This window comes from Thrips palmi, unplaced genomic scaffold (genome assembly GCF_012932325.1).
Source record: "Thrips palmi isolate BJ-2018 unplaced genomic scaffold, TpBJ-2018v1 HiC_scaffold_19, whole genome shotgun sequence".
Lineage (NCBI taxonomy): Eukaryota > Metazoa > Arthropoda > Insecta > Thysanoptera > Thripidae > Thrips > Thrips palmi.
Window position 1 is genome coordinate 3,889,123 of NW_023144628.1, and position 16,039 is coordinate 3,905,161.

The following is a 16,039-nucleotide window of genomic DNA, read 5'->3' on the forward strand; positions in this document are numbered from 1 at the left end:
CGCCCTGCAGGCCCTGTGCCCCGCGTGGCCCTGCACAGCCCTGCGCAGCCCTGCGTAGTCGCATCCATGTTGCGGCAGCCGCGGCGGTGGCGGCCCTGGTGGCGGCTCTGGCGGCAGCCGGCACGGCCCGGAGTTTTGATGGCGACCGCAGCACGCCCCGCCCCGCCCCGCCCCGCCACTGAGCCACTTCATACTTCCGGTGAGCTAACTCGCCTGCCCGCTCAACGCAAAAGGTGGACGCAACTTCCGCGGCAAACAATTCGGTCGATTCACGAGACAAAGTCGAAAACTGCGGCTTGCATTCCGGAAACTGTGCGCGAGTAGCCCACCTGGCGCCACCCCAACCCACTTTTCGTTTGTTCGGTTCCGGTGCTGCCGGTGCGCGGTGGCCCGCAAGGTGGCCCGGTGCGCCGAGCCGGCCCGGTGCGGCCGAGTCGATGCAGCCTGGCGTGCAAGCCGTGTGCTCTTTCTTCGGATCGTATTAACCTTATCATGGCTGCCGCGCCCCCGCCTGTCTCCAGCTGTCTTTCAAGGTTCCCCCTCTGCATTACTTTTATTAAGTCGTCTCCGTAGTGTGTGTGTGTGTGTGTGCGCGCGCGCCCCCCAAGGCTGCGCCCCGCGGCGAGGCCGAGGTGGAACGGGGCGGGCAGGGGGCACGCCGCTCACATGTTGAGCAGGGCGTGGGTGGGCGAGCTGGGGCAGGTAAGGGCGGGGAAGTGGGGGGGGGGGGTACGGGATGCGACGGATGGCACGGACCCACTCTACCCCCTTGAGTTGCTCTCCAGCAATTGAGGCAGGTGGTCCGCGGGCAAGAACTAACTGCACCCAGAAAAATGACTTTTTGGATCAAATAAAAATAATCTTAACTTGTCTCTTTTTTTAAAAAGAAATATCCAACTTTGACCACTAGCTCAAGTTTCAAACAAATTTTGCCTTTTGACCAAAAAAATGAGCGCCCTCGTCGTCGTTGTAGGAGTATCCGAACCACCGCCGCCACCTCGCCAGCCTGCTCCCTCCACCACACCCCATCTCGTCAAAGTAAAACGCAGTGCGCCTCTTGCCGCACCGTTTAGTCCATGTTGCAGGGAAAACGGGGCTCTTTTCGCCATCATTGCGGATGAGATAAACGAAAAATAAAAATAATGGTCAAAAAGAGAGACCGCAAGGCGCGCGGCGCCGAGGACAGAGAGGGGCGGCGACTGGAGCGCACCGCGAGGCACGGCAAGGCTTGCTGCGCGCTGCGTCGAGGTATCGATTCTTTTAATGGCGCCACAGCGGCCACGAGGATGAGACGAGCGCGCTCCGAGATCTTATTCAATTTTAAGACGAGCTCGGAGCCGTCCAGGACGAGACGACTCGGCGGAGAGTGAAGGAAGGTAAGAAAGACGCCGCTCTGTCGCGGTCCGGCGTCTGCGTTGTTAGTCCTGACGACGGCGCGGAGTCGAGAGCAGCCCGCCGAGGCCGCGACCGTGGAGGGGCTGCACCGCTAGCGGCGCCACCGTGTGGGGGGTGCCTAAAACTGGCAAGCCCTTCAAAGCCACCAAGCCCGCCCAACCCTCGCCGCCTTTCATTCCGTCCTTGCAGCAGGCCTGCAGCGGGTCTTCCCGGGGCAATTGGAGGCGGCCGTGAAGTGGCAACACCGTTGCACCGCGCACACCGCGCAGCACCGTGCAGCACCGCGAAGACGATCAGCGTGCAGCAGTGGCGGCCGGGCCGGGCCGGGCCATTGGCTGCTCTGCGAACCCACTGCAGGCGCTGCCGCGTTGCCGCTCGACCCAGCGGCCCGGCGAAGTGCTTTTCTGAGTGAAGTGGGCGCCGAGCCCGTTTTAAAGGAGCGCTCCGACCGCGGGCCGCGGGGCTGTGTTTGGCGTGCCGGTACCGCTCCACCGCTACTCTTCCGCAGCCCGGGGCTACTGCTGGCCCTGCTACCCGCATTCCTGGGAGGCTGCGGCGCGCTCTGCGCCGCTCTGCGCACCAGTCGTTGCCGCGTGCAGCGTCCGGCCTTGATCCCTGCTGGCTGCCCGGCTGGCCCTTGAGTCCGGCGAGGCGGCGAGGCGAGGCCTTGGGCTGCCTCCGTTCGCGGCTCGCTCCTCTCGGCCAGGGCTCTGGCGCGCTGGCCGCGCTGGCGGTCTCATGAGAACGAACGCGCCCCGCCTTTTGTATCGGAAGGTGTAACTCCTCGTCGCGGCGGCCCCGCCCGGCCCCGCCAACACCCGAACACCCAACAGCTCTTCCGTCCGCAACCTAATAAAGCAAATTATGCGCTAAACCCCTCCGCCGCCCCCGCCGCCCCCGCCGCCCCCTCCCCGCCCGGCACACGTTGGCGTTGGCGCCGCCCCTGTTTCCGTCCCTTTTCATTTAACGGATGACAACGCCGTGTGTGTGTGCGCGCGTCTGTGTGTGTTCGCGGGGGTCTGCTGCTTCTCGGCTCAGCTCGGACGCGCCGGGCCAACTTTGGCCTCCAGTCCGACGCAGATATGAACCATCACAGAGAGCCAGCAGACATCGCGCGTCGCACCGGGCGAGAAATACTAAATTAAGCCGGCTTATCATTAATACTAATCTGGGGATTTGACACAGAGACACACTTGAGACACAGGCCTCCGTCGTGGCACGCCCACTTTCTGTAAGATTGCTTCTGGTGGCGTAGTGTCCCCAGACGACGTATATCTGTCTCGCTCCTCCCGCACACACACACACACACACGCACACACACCTACACAGACGCTGCGCGCAAACAAACAGGGGGAAGTCCCCTCTTGTGTTGGCCCGGCAATATTGCCCCGATGGTGTGTGCCTTTGATTGAGGCCTTGGTCGCTACGCGCTACGCCTGCCACTGCAGCCCCCCTCGCCCCCTCACCTGCCCCGCCCGGTCCCGCCCCTTTGACGCGGAGCGGGCGGCGTACATCACGGGTGGAAAACTACCGCCGAGACACGGCGGAAAAAAAGAGAAAGAAATTGCCGGCCGCCGCTGTCACTGCTAGCTGACACTACGGCACCTTGTCAATTGTTTGACGTTTCATTGCGTCGTTGGCCGGGTGTTTCATCTGGGGCTGCCGGCCCCGCCAGACCTGCGACGGCGGCGCCCTTTGCAGCTGGAGGACAATAGCGGAATCTCAAGAGCGGGGAAAATGGCCGGGGCTCCGACACGGCGACACGGCGCGTCGCCACCTCGTCCAGTTTTACTCCAAGAAAGGCACAAAACATTGCCTGGGCCTCAGCCGCCTCCCCCCCTCGGCCTCGGCGGCCTGCCCGGCCTGCCCGGCGACGGCCCGGAGCAGCAGCAGGCGGATTCGCTACAACAAAGCAACAACACCGTGGGGCTGATCACCAGGAGCCTCCCCCTCGCCGTCGTGGAGGAGCAGCACGTCGCAGAGGCCGCGGCGGAGGCGCCACCTCGATACGCACACTGCAAACCTGCTCGCGGAGTTATGCTTTAAAACAGTGCCATCTTCGCGATTGCGTTAGAAAAGTTTTGAAAGAAAAAAAATAGTTGGTTCGGTGCGCGGCGAACCGATGCGCCCCACGGAAGCGGCCGCGCCGCCGGCCCGGCCCCGCGGCCTGGGGTAGAGGGCTAGGCGCCCCTTAATCTACACTTTCCTCTACAGTTGCTTCGCCGGCTTCGCCCCAAGAAAAACAATTCCTCAGTGTTACTGCAGTAGTCGCAAGTTTCGCTTGTTTCATCTGTTGCCAACCTCAGCGGCCGCGGGTCGCGGGGCGCGGGGCGGAGCGCGAGGGGAAGGAAAAAAAAACAACAGAGAAAAAAAGAATCTGGCTTCCCCGAGACACCTCACTCACTCCAGCAGCCGAAAAGTTACCCACCACAGTCCCCTGCACCTAATCATCCCAGCCGAAAGAAGATCCCTCTGCCGCTCTGCCGGCCCCCTCCACGCCGCGTGGACTACAACACTCCCGCACATAAAAAAAATAATGGAAAAAAAAGTAGTCAAGTCGTTGAGACAAATTATCGACGCGCTAATGCCGGCAAACTTTGGATGACTTTTTTCCTCTTGCGTGTCGCAGGCACCGTATAATAATCGGCGCAGCGAATGAATCATCGATCCATAATTTGGTTTCACTCCCCCCCCCCCTTTTTTCCTTCACCGGTCTGGCCTTTCAAGTCTCAACCCCGCGGAGACACCAGCGACGAACAGGGGAAAAAAACTGGAAATGAAAATGTGGCGGTTTGATCTCTTGGATGCTCTCCTTGTTTACGGACGTCCCCGACGAGCCCCATGTGGAGACGGCCTGGCTGGGCATGGAGGCCGTAAGCCAATTTTCTTGCGGGGGCCGCGGGCACACCGAGCCGGCCGCGTTAAAAGGATTGGAAAATTGGCGGGAAAAGCAAACGCCCCCGCCGCCCCCGCCGCGCAGCCTCACCCGCCCCGCCCCCGCGGCCCCGCGGGCTGTTTGGCCCCAATAACGAAAATGAAAGCGGACCAAAAAGCGAACCTGTTTGAGTGGAGGCGCGCCTCACGCGCCAAGCCGCGCCAAGCGATGCAGCGACCCGCGTTAACGGTGTACTGCGGTGTACGCTGGTGAAAAAAAAAAAAAAAAAAGAACTTGCCCCACAAAAGCAGCTTCCAAAAACAGTTCTGGGACACCGGGAACCCCGAGGCGAGGCGAGGCGGCCTGCCGGACGCGCAGACCGCGCTGCCGCCAGCCTCGTCCGTCCCGCCACTCCACCCGTCACCCCAACATGGGCAGCGACAAATCAGCAAGGCAGGTGTCACCAGAGTCATTAGACGCCACACACGAAAAAACAAAGGTCGCTTTCACGTAGGGAACAAAACATTTTTTTTTAAAATCATTTTTATCTATTACGGATTTTTTTTTTCAAAAATGATTTCTTATTAAATATTACAGGCATCTTCATTTAGGTAATTTAAAAATATATATGGCGAATTAAGGATGGGTGGTGGGGGAGGTGCGGACCCTGCTGTCACCCCAGCCCGTAATAACAACGGAAACTCGCATTTACGAGCAGGCAGCCGCGACGCAGCCACGCGGCGCAGCCACGCGGCGCCCTCTCGTTTCACACTCATTCCGTTTCGCGCTGTCTCTCCGTCACCCCCCCCCTCTCTCTCCCGGACACACAAACGCGTTTTCACGCCCCTCCCCTCTGCCTGGCACGTTCTCTTCATCAACGTGTCCTCACTCGGCCGGCCGCTGGCCTGCCACTTGGAAATTCGCAGTGTAGGGAGCCTCGCGGACTCAATACCGGCACCGACTCGGCTCGGTCCGGCTCGGCTCGGCTCGGCCTGTCACGGACCGGACAAGTGGTGAGGCGGAAATAATGGAGAGCGTCATCTCATTCGCAAGAGGGGTGGCCGTATGTATATGTGGTGGCGGCCCGGCGGGGGGCGGCGGGGGGCGGCGCAGGCCCGAGGCGGCCGGGCGGAGGGTATTGTGTGGTCCCTCGGCCCCGGACTGGAGGTGTGCAGGAAGGGGGAGGGAGGGGGAATCCCCTTACACTCCGAAAATGGGCCGGTCGAACAACTCCAAGTCATATGCATTTGGCTCGGGGCCGCCGGCGGGCAGTCGTCGACAAAAGCGGAGTGGAGCGCTGGACACGCGTGGCCGCGGGGCGGCGCTTTGGCGCGTCACAGGGGCTGGAATGAAAGGCGATGGCTATCGCGCCATCTCTGTCGAGTACTCACCGACGACCTGCATGTTGCCGTGGTCCGTGACGGTCTGGAAGGCCGGCCCCTCGGCCGAGACCTCGCAGCGGTACCGGCCGCTCGTCGCCAGGTCCACCTGCGACAGCGCCACCTGCCGGTCGTTGGACTTGATCATCTGCAAGACACGGAAACGAGGTTAGGTCAGTCCGCGGTTTAATCCTTGAGAAGGCTACCCGTTGCTGGAGCCCCGCTTCGGGGCACGGAGAACGGCGACCCGGGTCCAACGACCAACCCCCTTCGGACCGTTTCCACAGTGCAGGCGCACTCGGCGCGGTAACGCCCAGTTACCGCGGTTACTCTCGGAACGGGCAGGCGCGGCGCCGACAGGCGGACAGACAGACAGGCAGGCGGACAGACAGACACCCCGTGGCTATTTGACGGACTGATTACTCTGGTCGAGAGTACACGCCGCGCGACACCCGCAGAGGCCAAATTGGATGATTAGCTAAATAGAGCCAAGCGTCGAGGCCTCCGCCGTGCCGCCGCCGTGCCGCCGCCGTGCCGCCGTCCGCAGGCTGGTGGAGAGGATGGGTCGAGCGAGGACAGCGGTGGATTTCTGCGAAGCGTGAATGCAGTGCACCGCTAGTGCCGAAAAGAACCGAGAGGGAACAACTTCCCACTTTCACTGTACAAAATTTGACCACATTCCACATTCAGGTGGCAAAAAAAATCGCCTGTAAGTAGGCAACGTGTGTGGCAAAAACGCCAGAAATCTCGCACATTCTTGCACATTTCACACAATCATTGTACACAAAATTTTACAGTGGGTCACCCCTCGAAAAGAACAAACAGAGCACGAGCCGTTATTACACCGTAAAAGTGCACCCGCCCTTTGATTACAGGATGCGTGGACCCATTAGTGACGGGCATGTGCACTACACCGCGGGGGGAGGCCACACTGGTAGCCCCCTCGTGGTGAAGAGGGCGCGGGCGTGAGCGTGCCTGGCCGCCGAAATATGACGTGGCTCCCCCCCCCCCTACTAACTTCATTACGTAATGAGGCTGGCCGGCCGGACCGCCGCGTCTGCCGTCCCTTCTGCAGACGCTCACATCCTTTTATTTACGACGCTGCAGTGCAAGGACCTCTGTCTCTCTTTCTCTCTCCTCTCTCTCTCTCTCTCTCTCGCTCTATGCTCCGACCCGGGCCTCGCAGGACCCCCCGTCACGTTGTGTTTACCGCACCAGTTTCAAACTTCGTAATTTTTTTACGGTATTTTTCAGCTATTTTTTTTTCTTCTTAAAAAAAAAATGTTAGCGTTTCCTCGTTGGAAAATATTCTATTGAACTGTAATTCTTTAATTATTTATTTTTTTCACGGTAAATCCGAATTGGGGAACACTGCGACAAAGGGTGCCGATTGAGGATCCGGGAGTCTATATCATTTCTCCTACCTAAATGTTCGCCTACCTGTCTATTTCGCCTACCTATATTTCGCCTACCTAATAAAAATATTGAATAAAAATATTCAATAAAATATTGCCATTTTTCGCCTACCTATAGTTCGCCTACCTAATAAAAAAATTAAATAAAAATATTCAACAAAAAAAACGAAAAAATCGGCGGCAAAAAGTGGCAATACGAAAGTCTCAAGGAGACCCGCCGATCAGCTTCGGTGTTCTTATGGGAACCGGGCCTTCATCCGACGCTCCCTGCCGCGCAATTCGACAGATTAGTGGGTTCGTATTAGGCTGGCCCACCCGAAGTGCGCGCGGTTTCTGTGGTACAGTGAGAGTCCAGATTCAGAGGCCTTACCTCAGAGGGGTCACATTGGGTATTTGAACCCGCGACCCCGAGTGCCGAGTCTAGTCAACTCCTCTACCCTGACCGCTCAGCCACCGAACCAGCTTGTCGGCGGCGATGTCGCAACTCCTCTTGAGCTGCCGTTCGAGAAATCTGGTCCCGAAAAAATGGTACTTTGAGCGGTCTCGAACCCGGGACCTGCTGCTTCCCACATCATGCTCTTAACCACTGAGCCACCGAGACGCCATGGCACCCGCCCTGCCTGCGCTGGTACTCAATCTTCTCTGGATATACCTCCCCAAGCAATTGGTCGCCGAAAAAATTGTGTATACTACCGGTCCCGAACCCGGGACCTGCTGCTTCCCACATCATGCTCTTAACCACTGAGCCACCGGGACGCCATGGCACCCGCCCTGCCTGCGCTGGTACTCAATCTTCTCTGGATATACCTCCCCAAGCAATTGGTCGCCGAAAAAATTGTGTATGCTACCGGTCCTGAACCCGGGACCTGCCACTTCCCACAACGTGCTCGTAACCGCTGAGCCACCGGGACGCCATAGCACCCGCCCTGCCTGCGCTGGTACTCAATCTTCTCTGGATATACCTCCCCAAGCAATTGGTCGCCGAAAAAATTGTGTATACTACCGGTCCCGAACCCGGGACCTGCCGCTTCCCACATCATGCTCTTAACCGCTGAGCCACCGGGACGCCATGGCACCCGCCTTGCCAGCGCTGGTACTTATTCCTCTCTGGATAGACCTCGTCAAGAAGTCGGTTGCCTCTGCCGAAAAATATGCTCATGGCACTAGCCTCGAACCCGAGACCTGCCAGTCAGGAACGCAGCACTCTAACCACGGCGCTACCAGGTTGCTATGCGCGCCACTAACCTAGCGCCAAACTTCAATAGCCACCCATCTTGCTTGATGCTGGACGAATAATAACTTCGGCGATGGGGTGAGCGCTGTGCGTAGCAACCAAGTAGCGCTGTGGTTAGAGTGCTGCGTTCCTGACTGGCAGGTCTCGGGTTCGAGACTAGTACCATGACCATATTTTTCGGCAGAGGCAACCGACTTCTTGACAAGGTTTATTCGGAGAGGATTGAGTACCAGCGCTGGCAAGGCGGGAGCCATGGCGTCCCGGTGGCTCAGCGGTTAAGAGCATGATGTGGGAAGCGGCAGGTCCCGGGTTCGGGACCGTTAGTATACACATTTTTTTCGGCCACCAATTGCTCGGGGAGGTATATCCAGAGAAGATTGAGTACCAGCGCAGGCAGGGCGGGTGCCATGGCGCCCCGGTGGCTCAGTGGCTAAGAGCATGATGTGGGAAGCAGCAGGTCCCGGGTTCGGGACCGGTAGTATACACGATTTTTTCGGCGACCAATTGCTTGGGGAGGTATATCCAGAGAAGATTGAGTACCAGCGCAGGCAGGGCGGGTGCCATGGCGTCCCGGTGGCTCAGTGGTTAAGAGCATGATGTGGGAAGCAGCAGGTCCCGGGTTCGGGACCGGTAGTATACACAATTTTTTCGGCGACCAATTGCTTGGGGAGGTATATCCAGAGAAGATTGAGTACCAGCGCAGGCAGGGCGGGTGCCATGGCGTCTCGGTGGCTCAGTGGTTAAGAGCATGATGTGGGAAGCAGCAGGTCCCGGGTTCGAGACCGCTCAAAGTACCATTTTTTCGGGACCAGATTTCTCGAACGGCAGCTCAAGAGGAGTTGCGACATCGCCGCCGACAAGCTGGTTCGGTGGCTGAGCGGTCAGGGTAGAGGAGTTGACTAGACTCGGCACTCGGGGTCGCGGGTTCAAATACCCAATGTGACCCCTCTGAGGTAAGGCCTCTGAATCTGGACTCTCACTGTACCACAGAAACCGCGCGCACTTCGGGTGGGCCAGCCTAATACGAACCCACTAATCTGTCGAATTGCGCGGCAGGGAGCGTCGGATGAAGGCCCGGTTCCCATAAGAACACCGAAGCTGATCGGCGGGTCTCCTTGAGACTTTCGTATTGCCACTTTTTGCCGCCGATTTTTTCGTTTTTTTTTGTTGAATATTTTTATTTAATTTTTTTATTAGGTAGGCGAACTATAGGTAGGCGAAAAATGGCAATATTTTATTGAATATTTTTATTCAATATTTTTATTAGGTAGGCGAAATATAGGTAGGCGAAATAGACAGGTAGGCGAACATTTAGGTAGGAGAAATGAACAACTCCCGGATCGGCGGCAGTCGAGCCAGGCGGGGTGTCGAGACGAGGTGCCTAATGCACTGGCCGGCGGACCCAGACCAGACACACGGGCCGGCCCTGTGTTCTATCCTCCCCCGAGTCTTACCGCCTTCTCTCTCTCTCTCTCTCTCTCTCTCTCTGTCCGTCCTTTCAGCGCCAGGCCGTAATCCTCGCTGCCTAACTTGCCAACGAGTCTTGTAGTAATTGAAACAAGCTTGTACAGGCTGGCCTCGGAGGCCTCCCCCCCCCCCCCCCCCCCGGCCCCAACTCGCTGCCGTTCCGTCACCCGAAAGATTCCCTGCCCCGACACCATCGCCTGTCAAAGCGACTTGTCAGATATTGAAGGCTTTGCCCGGAAAGTAATTAAAATAAAATCAAAGGGGCTACACTGCGCGAAAAAGAGTGCGGAAACGAGGTCGCTGGCGTGACTGGCGGCGACAGGGCGGCCCGTGCGGCCGTGGCGTCGAGGAAAAGCGCTTCCGATGGGCATAGGTAAGATTAATAAGCCAAGAGCTGTAGAAAGCTTGTCAGGCGGGCCTGCCTGCCCTGCCTTCGCCCGCAACTCGCTCCCGCCGTCCCCAAATTTCGCCCATCCCTTTCAAAGCGACTGTCGGATAGCAGGCTTCTGCCCGGAAAAAATTAAAATAAAATCAAAGAGGAAACCCTGCGGGGGAAAAAGAAATAAAGGGGCCGGCGTGATTTTCCCGGCGACAGGGCTCCCCGGGGCGGCCGGGGGCGTCGGGCAGGTGCCGATCGGCATGGCGGCCGCCGGGTAGAGCCTGCACTTCCCGTGCCTTCCGCTCCGCAACGCGCCCCGCCCCGTCTACGCCTTCCATCAAAGGGGCTCGGCGGGGGCAGCGCCCCCAAAACCAGGACAAACTAAAATAAGGTACAGCTCGTGCGATGGCAAAATGTGCAAAATAGCCGCGTTTTTGCCAAAACATGCGGGGCCTGGCTTCAGGGCGGTGTTCCCCACCTGCATGGCGGCCGGGTGAGATTTTGGGTGCAACGACTGTGGGACGCTGCCCCCCTCGGCCCCCAGCAATCTCGCCTTGTCTCAAACGGACCGATCGCCCTCGCGGCCAAATCACTTGCCGGCGGCTATTAGCGGCAACGAAGCGTTGTAGCGCCGCGGAGGACGCTGGGCCGCCACGGTGGGGAAACAGAGCCGCCCCGCCCCCCGCCCCGCCCCCGCCCCGCCCCCCGCCCGCCCTGCAGCCCGCACTGCGCGGCGCACCGGTCCACTCAGATGCCCCTTATTATTTTATGAGCCGCGGAGCGCGCCAGCGGCGGCTATTCAAAGAACAGCGGGCCCGCCATGAAAAATTTACTGTTGAAATCCCGGCTGCGGCTAAGCCAACTGCCCACCCCTCCCCGGGCAGGCCCGCCCCACCCCGCCCCGCCACGCCCCCACCCCGCCCCCCCCACGCCCCGCCACGCCCCGCAGGTGCGCGCATACGGGAGAGTTTCGGCCCCAATTGGTTTATTTAAATTTCAATTTTCAAGAGCGGCAAAATCGTGCGGGGCTGGCGCGCGCGGCGGCCTGCCTTCCCCCTGGTGGTGGTGCTGGTGGTACTCACGTCCACGTAGACGCCCGGCTGGTCGAAGATCTGCGCGGGCGGCAGGTCGCCCGGCACGTAGCGGTAGAACTCCTTGCCGTCCTTGTACCACTTGACGGAGTACAGTGCCTCGCCCTGCAGGTCGTACGAGCACTCCAGGCTCACGGGGTGCGAGCGGATCGTGTGCGGCGGGATCTTCACCTCCACCATCCGCAGGCAGCGGCAGCCTGCAACAGAGACAAAGACAGTCAGTTCCTTTCCGTCGCGATTAAAACGCCAATTCCCTTTCACGGTTTATCCCTTTTGCCGCTGCCCAGGCAGGCAGGTCGGCAAGTTGGAAAATTGTTATTACTCCGGCGGACTGGCAGCCTGTCGGAGCGTCTACTTTCTTCGCCACTCCGCGCTTCGCCCCGCCCCGCCCCGCGTCGCCGAATGCCAGTCAGTCACCCGGTTTACATCCCTCATCCGTGTGAGCCAGCGTCTTTTTGTTGACTCGCCCGGAAACTTTCTGACACGAATCCAACGGCGGAGCGCAGCGCGCAGCGCGGAGCGAGCGAAGCCGTGTACCCAACCCCGGCCCGGCCGCCCCGCCCCGCGCCCCGCGCTGGCCAGGCGGGTCGCTTGGCTCGGCGCAGGTACACTGGAGTCGTCCCTCCTCCCTCTCGCTCCCTCTCGCTGCCACCGTGACGAATGCGTGCCCCCAAATGTTCAATATTCATTAGACCACTTTCTATTACTTGGGACGGCACCCGGCACCACTACCTACTCGGGTACTCCCTCCCTCCCTTCCCCACAGTGGAGAACCACCAACGCCGTTCCTTCAAGGCCGGGGAGGGAATCAACGTGTCTCCCTCCGCGAAAATGTAAAGTGATTCCAGAAAGAAGAAATATAGAGCGGTCGGAGCGGCGGACGGGCCCAGACGCCACCCATGGCATTTGCATTTAAATAAAGTGGAAAGTTAATGACGATTCGGAGACAGAAAATGTTGTCCTAAAGAAGAATCACGTTTTTTTGTGTCAGTGTGTGGCAATATACACAATCGTGTCCAATTTGCGTTGCTTAGGCTTTCAGAAATTCTGCCGAAAGTAAAAACAACAACAACACAAACAAGGTGAAACATTTTTTTTGATGAAAGAGATGGACTCAATCATTATGCCCATTACGAACCAGAAGATTGAGTAAGAGGGGACGACCCAATTTCCCCTGGTGACACCGCCCAGCGGCCGCCCAGTGTATGGCGCAGCGCAGATCGAATCACCAGCGCCACTCTTTATTCTTTATTACGTCTGGCCGACCTGATTCGGCCTGATCAGGAATCATATTAGGCGAGCCGGGATGAGCACCGAGCCGAGCCGAGCCGGGCCGAGCCGGGGCGCGCGTCCACTCCACTGCACACGTTGGCGCTGCAGATGGCCGAAGAGACCGAGGCCGTGACGGAGGCCGCTAATGAAAAGGCCACCGTGCGTTGACCGTGCGGGCTGTGGCTGCCTGTGGCCTGATTGCGTGTAGCCTCAATGCCCCCACACCGAAAAAAAAATTAGAAAAAAATCCGCGGGGACCAGGCTGACTGTGTGGTGGCCTCAGGTGACCCCCCGGGGCTGACTGACTGATTGTGGCCTTTTGCGGTCTCATTTGCGCGAGGCAATGCGCCACAACGTGCTGTAATTCGAGGTCCACAGATCGTGTCGAGTCTCCCGGCGGGGCCCTGGCGGGGCCCTGGCGGGGACAGCGCTGCCGTGCCGGCCCAGCCCGGCCGCGTGTTATATTTCAAGAGGTGCGAGCGGCGCGCGGCGGGCCGTCCCCTTTCAAATAGAGCCGTTTTCTGCTGAGCGGTATACAGAGGGAAGGGGTGCTGAAACGGCCAAAGAACACCATCCCCTTTGTCCCTCTCTCTCGCTCCTTCATATCGCTTTTCAGCAGAACGTGCAGCGGAAGGTGAAAAATAGGAGAGGCGACCGGGGCAGACCGACCGACCGCGCGGGCCGGGCGGACAGACGGGCGGCAGTCGGACGGAGGGGCGGCGCGGCGGGGCGCAGCAGCGCAGCACACCATCCACAGAGTTGGTGGAGTCGTCGGCAGGCACCACAGTGGGCAGGCACTACACTGCACTGGGTAGGCACACTGGGATATTCTCGACTCGTCCACGGTGCAACACTTCGCACAAAAAAAGACCTGTTACTAGTGTTGCGGACCGCCGAAACCCTCACCTCACTTCTTCTTTTCAGCTGCCCAAAACTATTTTTTCTTACACGGCAGCTGAGTTCACCTCCGGTCCACGGCGTTAAGTCAGTGAGGCCTGACTGTACCTCGCGCGGCGCGTGGTGAGGCTGCAGGCTCAGCGCGGGGCGGGGCGGGGCGGGGCGGAGAATCCGCCGGCCAGAGCTCTCGGCGAGAGATAGTCCAGGAATCCGGAATGGAGAGGCTGAGGTTGGCCGGGTAGCGGTGCCGGGGTGCCGGCGGTGCCACTCCACTGTTCGGGCTGCGCCGGGCCGCGCGCGGAATCCGAGTAATTCGGTCGTTCGGGCGCACCACTGGAAAGCTAAGTGTGGCGGCCGCGATGAGGATAAACATTCATCCAAGCCCAAAAAAACGAAAAAAAAACATAAATAAAAACTCCCGCTGAGCAGGAACTGAGAACCAGAAAAATCGAATGGAACCAGAAGACGCTAAGAGAGAGGGAGAGAGAGAGCACTACTTGTGGGCCCTGGGAGCGCGCTGCGCAAGCGAGACAGAAGAGTGAAATCCTTAGATATCAGCACCCCTTTCATCCGGAGGCCGCCGAGGCCGGGGCCGTGATAGTCCGCCTGCCTTCCCGCCGAGGGGATCCCCCGTCGCGCATTGTTCCGCATCGGTGTGCTCTGTCTGTCCGACTGTCCGTCTGTCTGTCCGTCCGTCCGTCTGTCTGTCTGTCTGTCCGTCCGGCCGTCGGGCCGCACCTAGGTGTCTGCCCGTCTGACGGTCTGTTTGCATTTTGCGGGCCCATTTCATCGCGTTATGGAGGGTGGGGCCGCCGTGAAGCGGCGAAGAGTGATTCAAAAGCGAGAAGAAGAAGAAGAAGAAGGCAGAAGAAGAAGAAGAAGAAGAAGAAGAAGAAGAAGAAGAAGAAGAAGAAGAAGAAGAAGAAGAAGAAGACGCACGCGTGAGCCATTTGTGCATGCTGAGTAATGGTGGCAATCGTCAAAGAGGACGGCCGTGCATTTCTTTTGATAGGGAGATAAGGGACCCGCCCCGCCCCGCCCCTCCCTCGCCCCGCCTTCCAAGAGGAAGACTCGTGAATTTCTCATCCTTTTTGAGAGGGAGCAGGGACCGGGGAGGGAGCCAGTCGGGTGGACACGGAATAAGACGCCGAGGTGTATAAGGCGTATCACGGCCAGGGCACGTCGATGGCAAATAGAAGAGGAGAGGCACGATGAAACCCTGGCAGTCATCAGGCCGGAAAGGCACGGCGCCGTGGTGGGCCGTGGTGAGTTTTGGTGATTGTTCTCCGTGGTGAAAGTTCGAGGCTCCGCGCTCCACCCGTCGCGAGCCGCACCCGTAGCCCCTGCGGTCGAGAGTCTAGGCCGGCCCGCCGAGCAGCCGTGTGCGGCGGCACTGCATACTCGCCAGGCGCCTTCCGCAGGGTAGCCTTAAGCACACTCCACTTCGAAAAACAACGACACCGTTAAATTCGAGAGTGGACGGCGCGGTGTCCTGCTGGAAGTGTACGCCCCACTTGAGTGTGTGATGGCGAGCTGGCGAGCGGTGGCGCGGCGTAGCTGGGACGTGGCCGCCGCGTGGCCGCCGCGTGGCCGCCGCGTGTGGTCAGGGGGAGGGGGGATAGAGCCGTCCAGGGACGTGTTAGGACCTCGAGGGGGAAGAGGCAGGGGGTCCCCACCTCGCGGTGCCTCGCAGCGCCTCGCAGCGCGAAGGGGCCGGAGTCCACTTTATTTGTTTCCAGTCCAGGGCAGGCCGAGGGCCAGGACGCTGGGCTGGGTCCCGACTCACGGGGGGTTCCGTTGGGGTGCGAGAGAGACAGAGCACTGTCCGCCTCCCTCCACCTGTCCCTCCACTTTCCAGGCTTTGCTCCCCGGCCACTGACCTTCCTAATTTCCTCGCGTCATCCAATTTTGTCGCGCCATCCGCGGCTCCGTCCCGAAAGTGCCGCCGCTCCGTCTCTCTCGCACCCACTCGGGGCGCGGCGTGAGTGCGAGAGAGAGCGCCGCATCCGTCTGGCGACCGGACGAGGCCCGGCCGAGGCCCGGCAGACCTACCGGCGGCCGGTCGAGGGGTGAATCACTAGTGTACTCATGTGTACACATATGCCCGTACTCAGTGTACTCACAAATTTTAGAAGAGCAAAAATAGCCTGATTTGTCCAGGAATCGGTATTGATTTTCGTTTAAAACGCCAAAAAGGCGTAAAAACGTTAACAATGTGCCCAATTTGTGAGTATAATCAGGTGTACTCACCTGTACTCACGTACTCATGTGTACACCTAAACGCTGAGTGATTCACCCCTCGCGGCCGGTGCGGTCCGACAACAGGATTACGAGGAGGACCAGGCGGCCGACCGGCCAGACCAGCCAGGACCCGGCAGGACCGGCCAGGACCGCGGCCCGAATTTGGGAATCCCGGCATTAGGGCTCGGGATTAGCAGCGTGGTGGCGCGGCGGCGGACCGTCCGGCCCAGTCCGGCCCAGTCCGGCCCAGTCCGGCCGGGCTGGCTAAATCGAATAGGCCGAATGGAATCTCGTTTCTAACGCTCGCCGCACGGCCGGGCCGCCCGGCAGGACCACGAAATGGCCTATACTACGTGTGACGTCGACGGAACTGAGCGAAAAAAAACAACAACAA

General features: G+C 59.5%; 1 protein-coding gene across 1 annotated transcript in view; it reads right to left on the reverse strand.

The window, feature by feature from the left end:
- LOC117645884 overlaps nt 1-16,039 on the reverse strand; it is a 147,835-nt gene that overhangs the window by 20,664 nt on the left and 111,132 nt on the right. Inside the window, exons 2-3 of the mRNA XM_034386425.1 lie at nt 11,227-11,432; nt 5,662-5,797 (exon numbers count right to left, since the gene is read on the reverse strand). Of these exons, the coding sequence (XP_034242316.1) occupies nt 5,662-5,797; nt 11,227-11,432 (342 nt within the window). The remainder of the gene's footprint in view (nt 1-5,661; nt 5,798-11,226; nt 11,433-16,039) is intronic.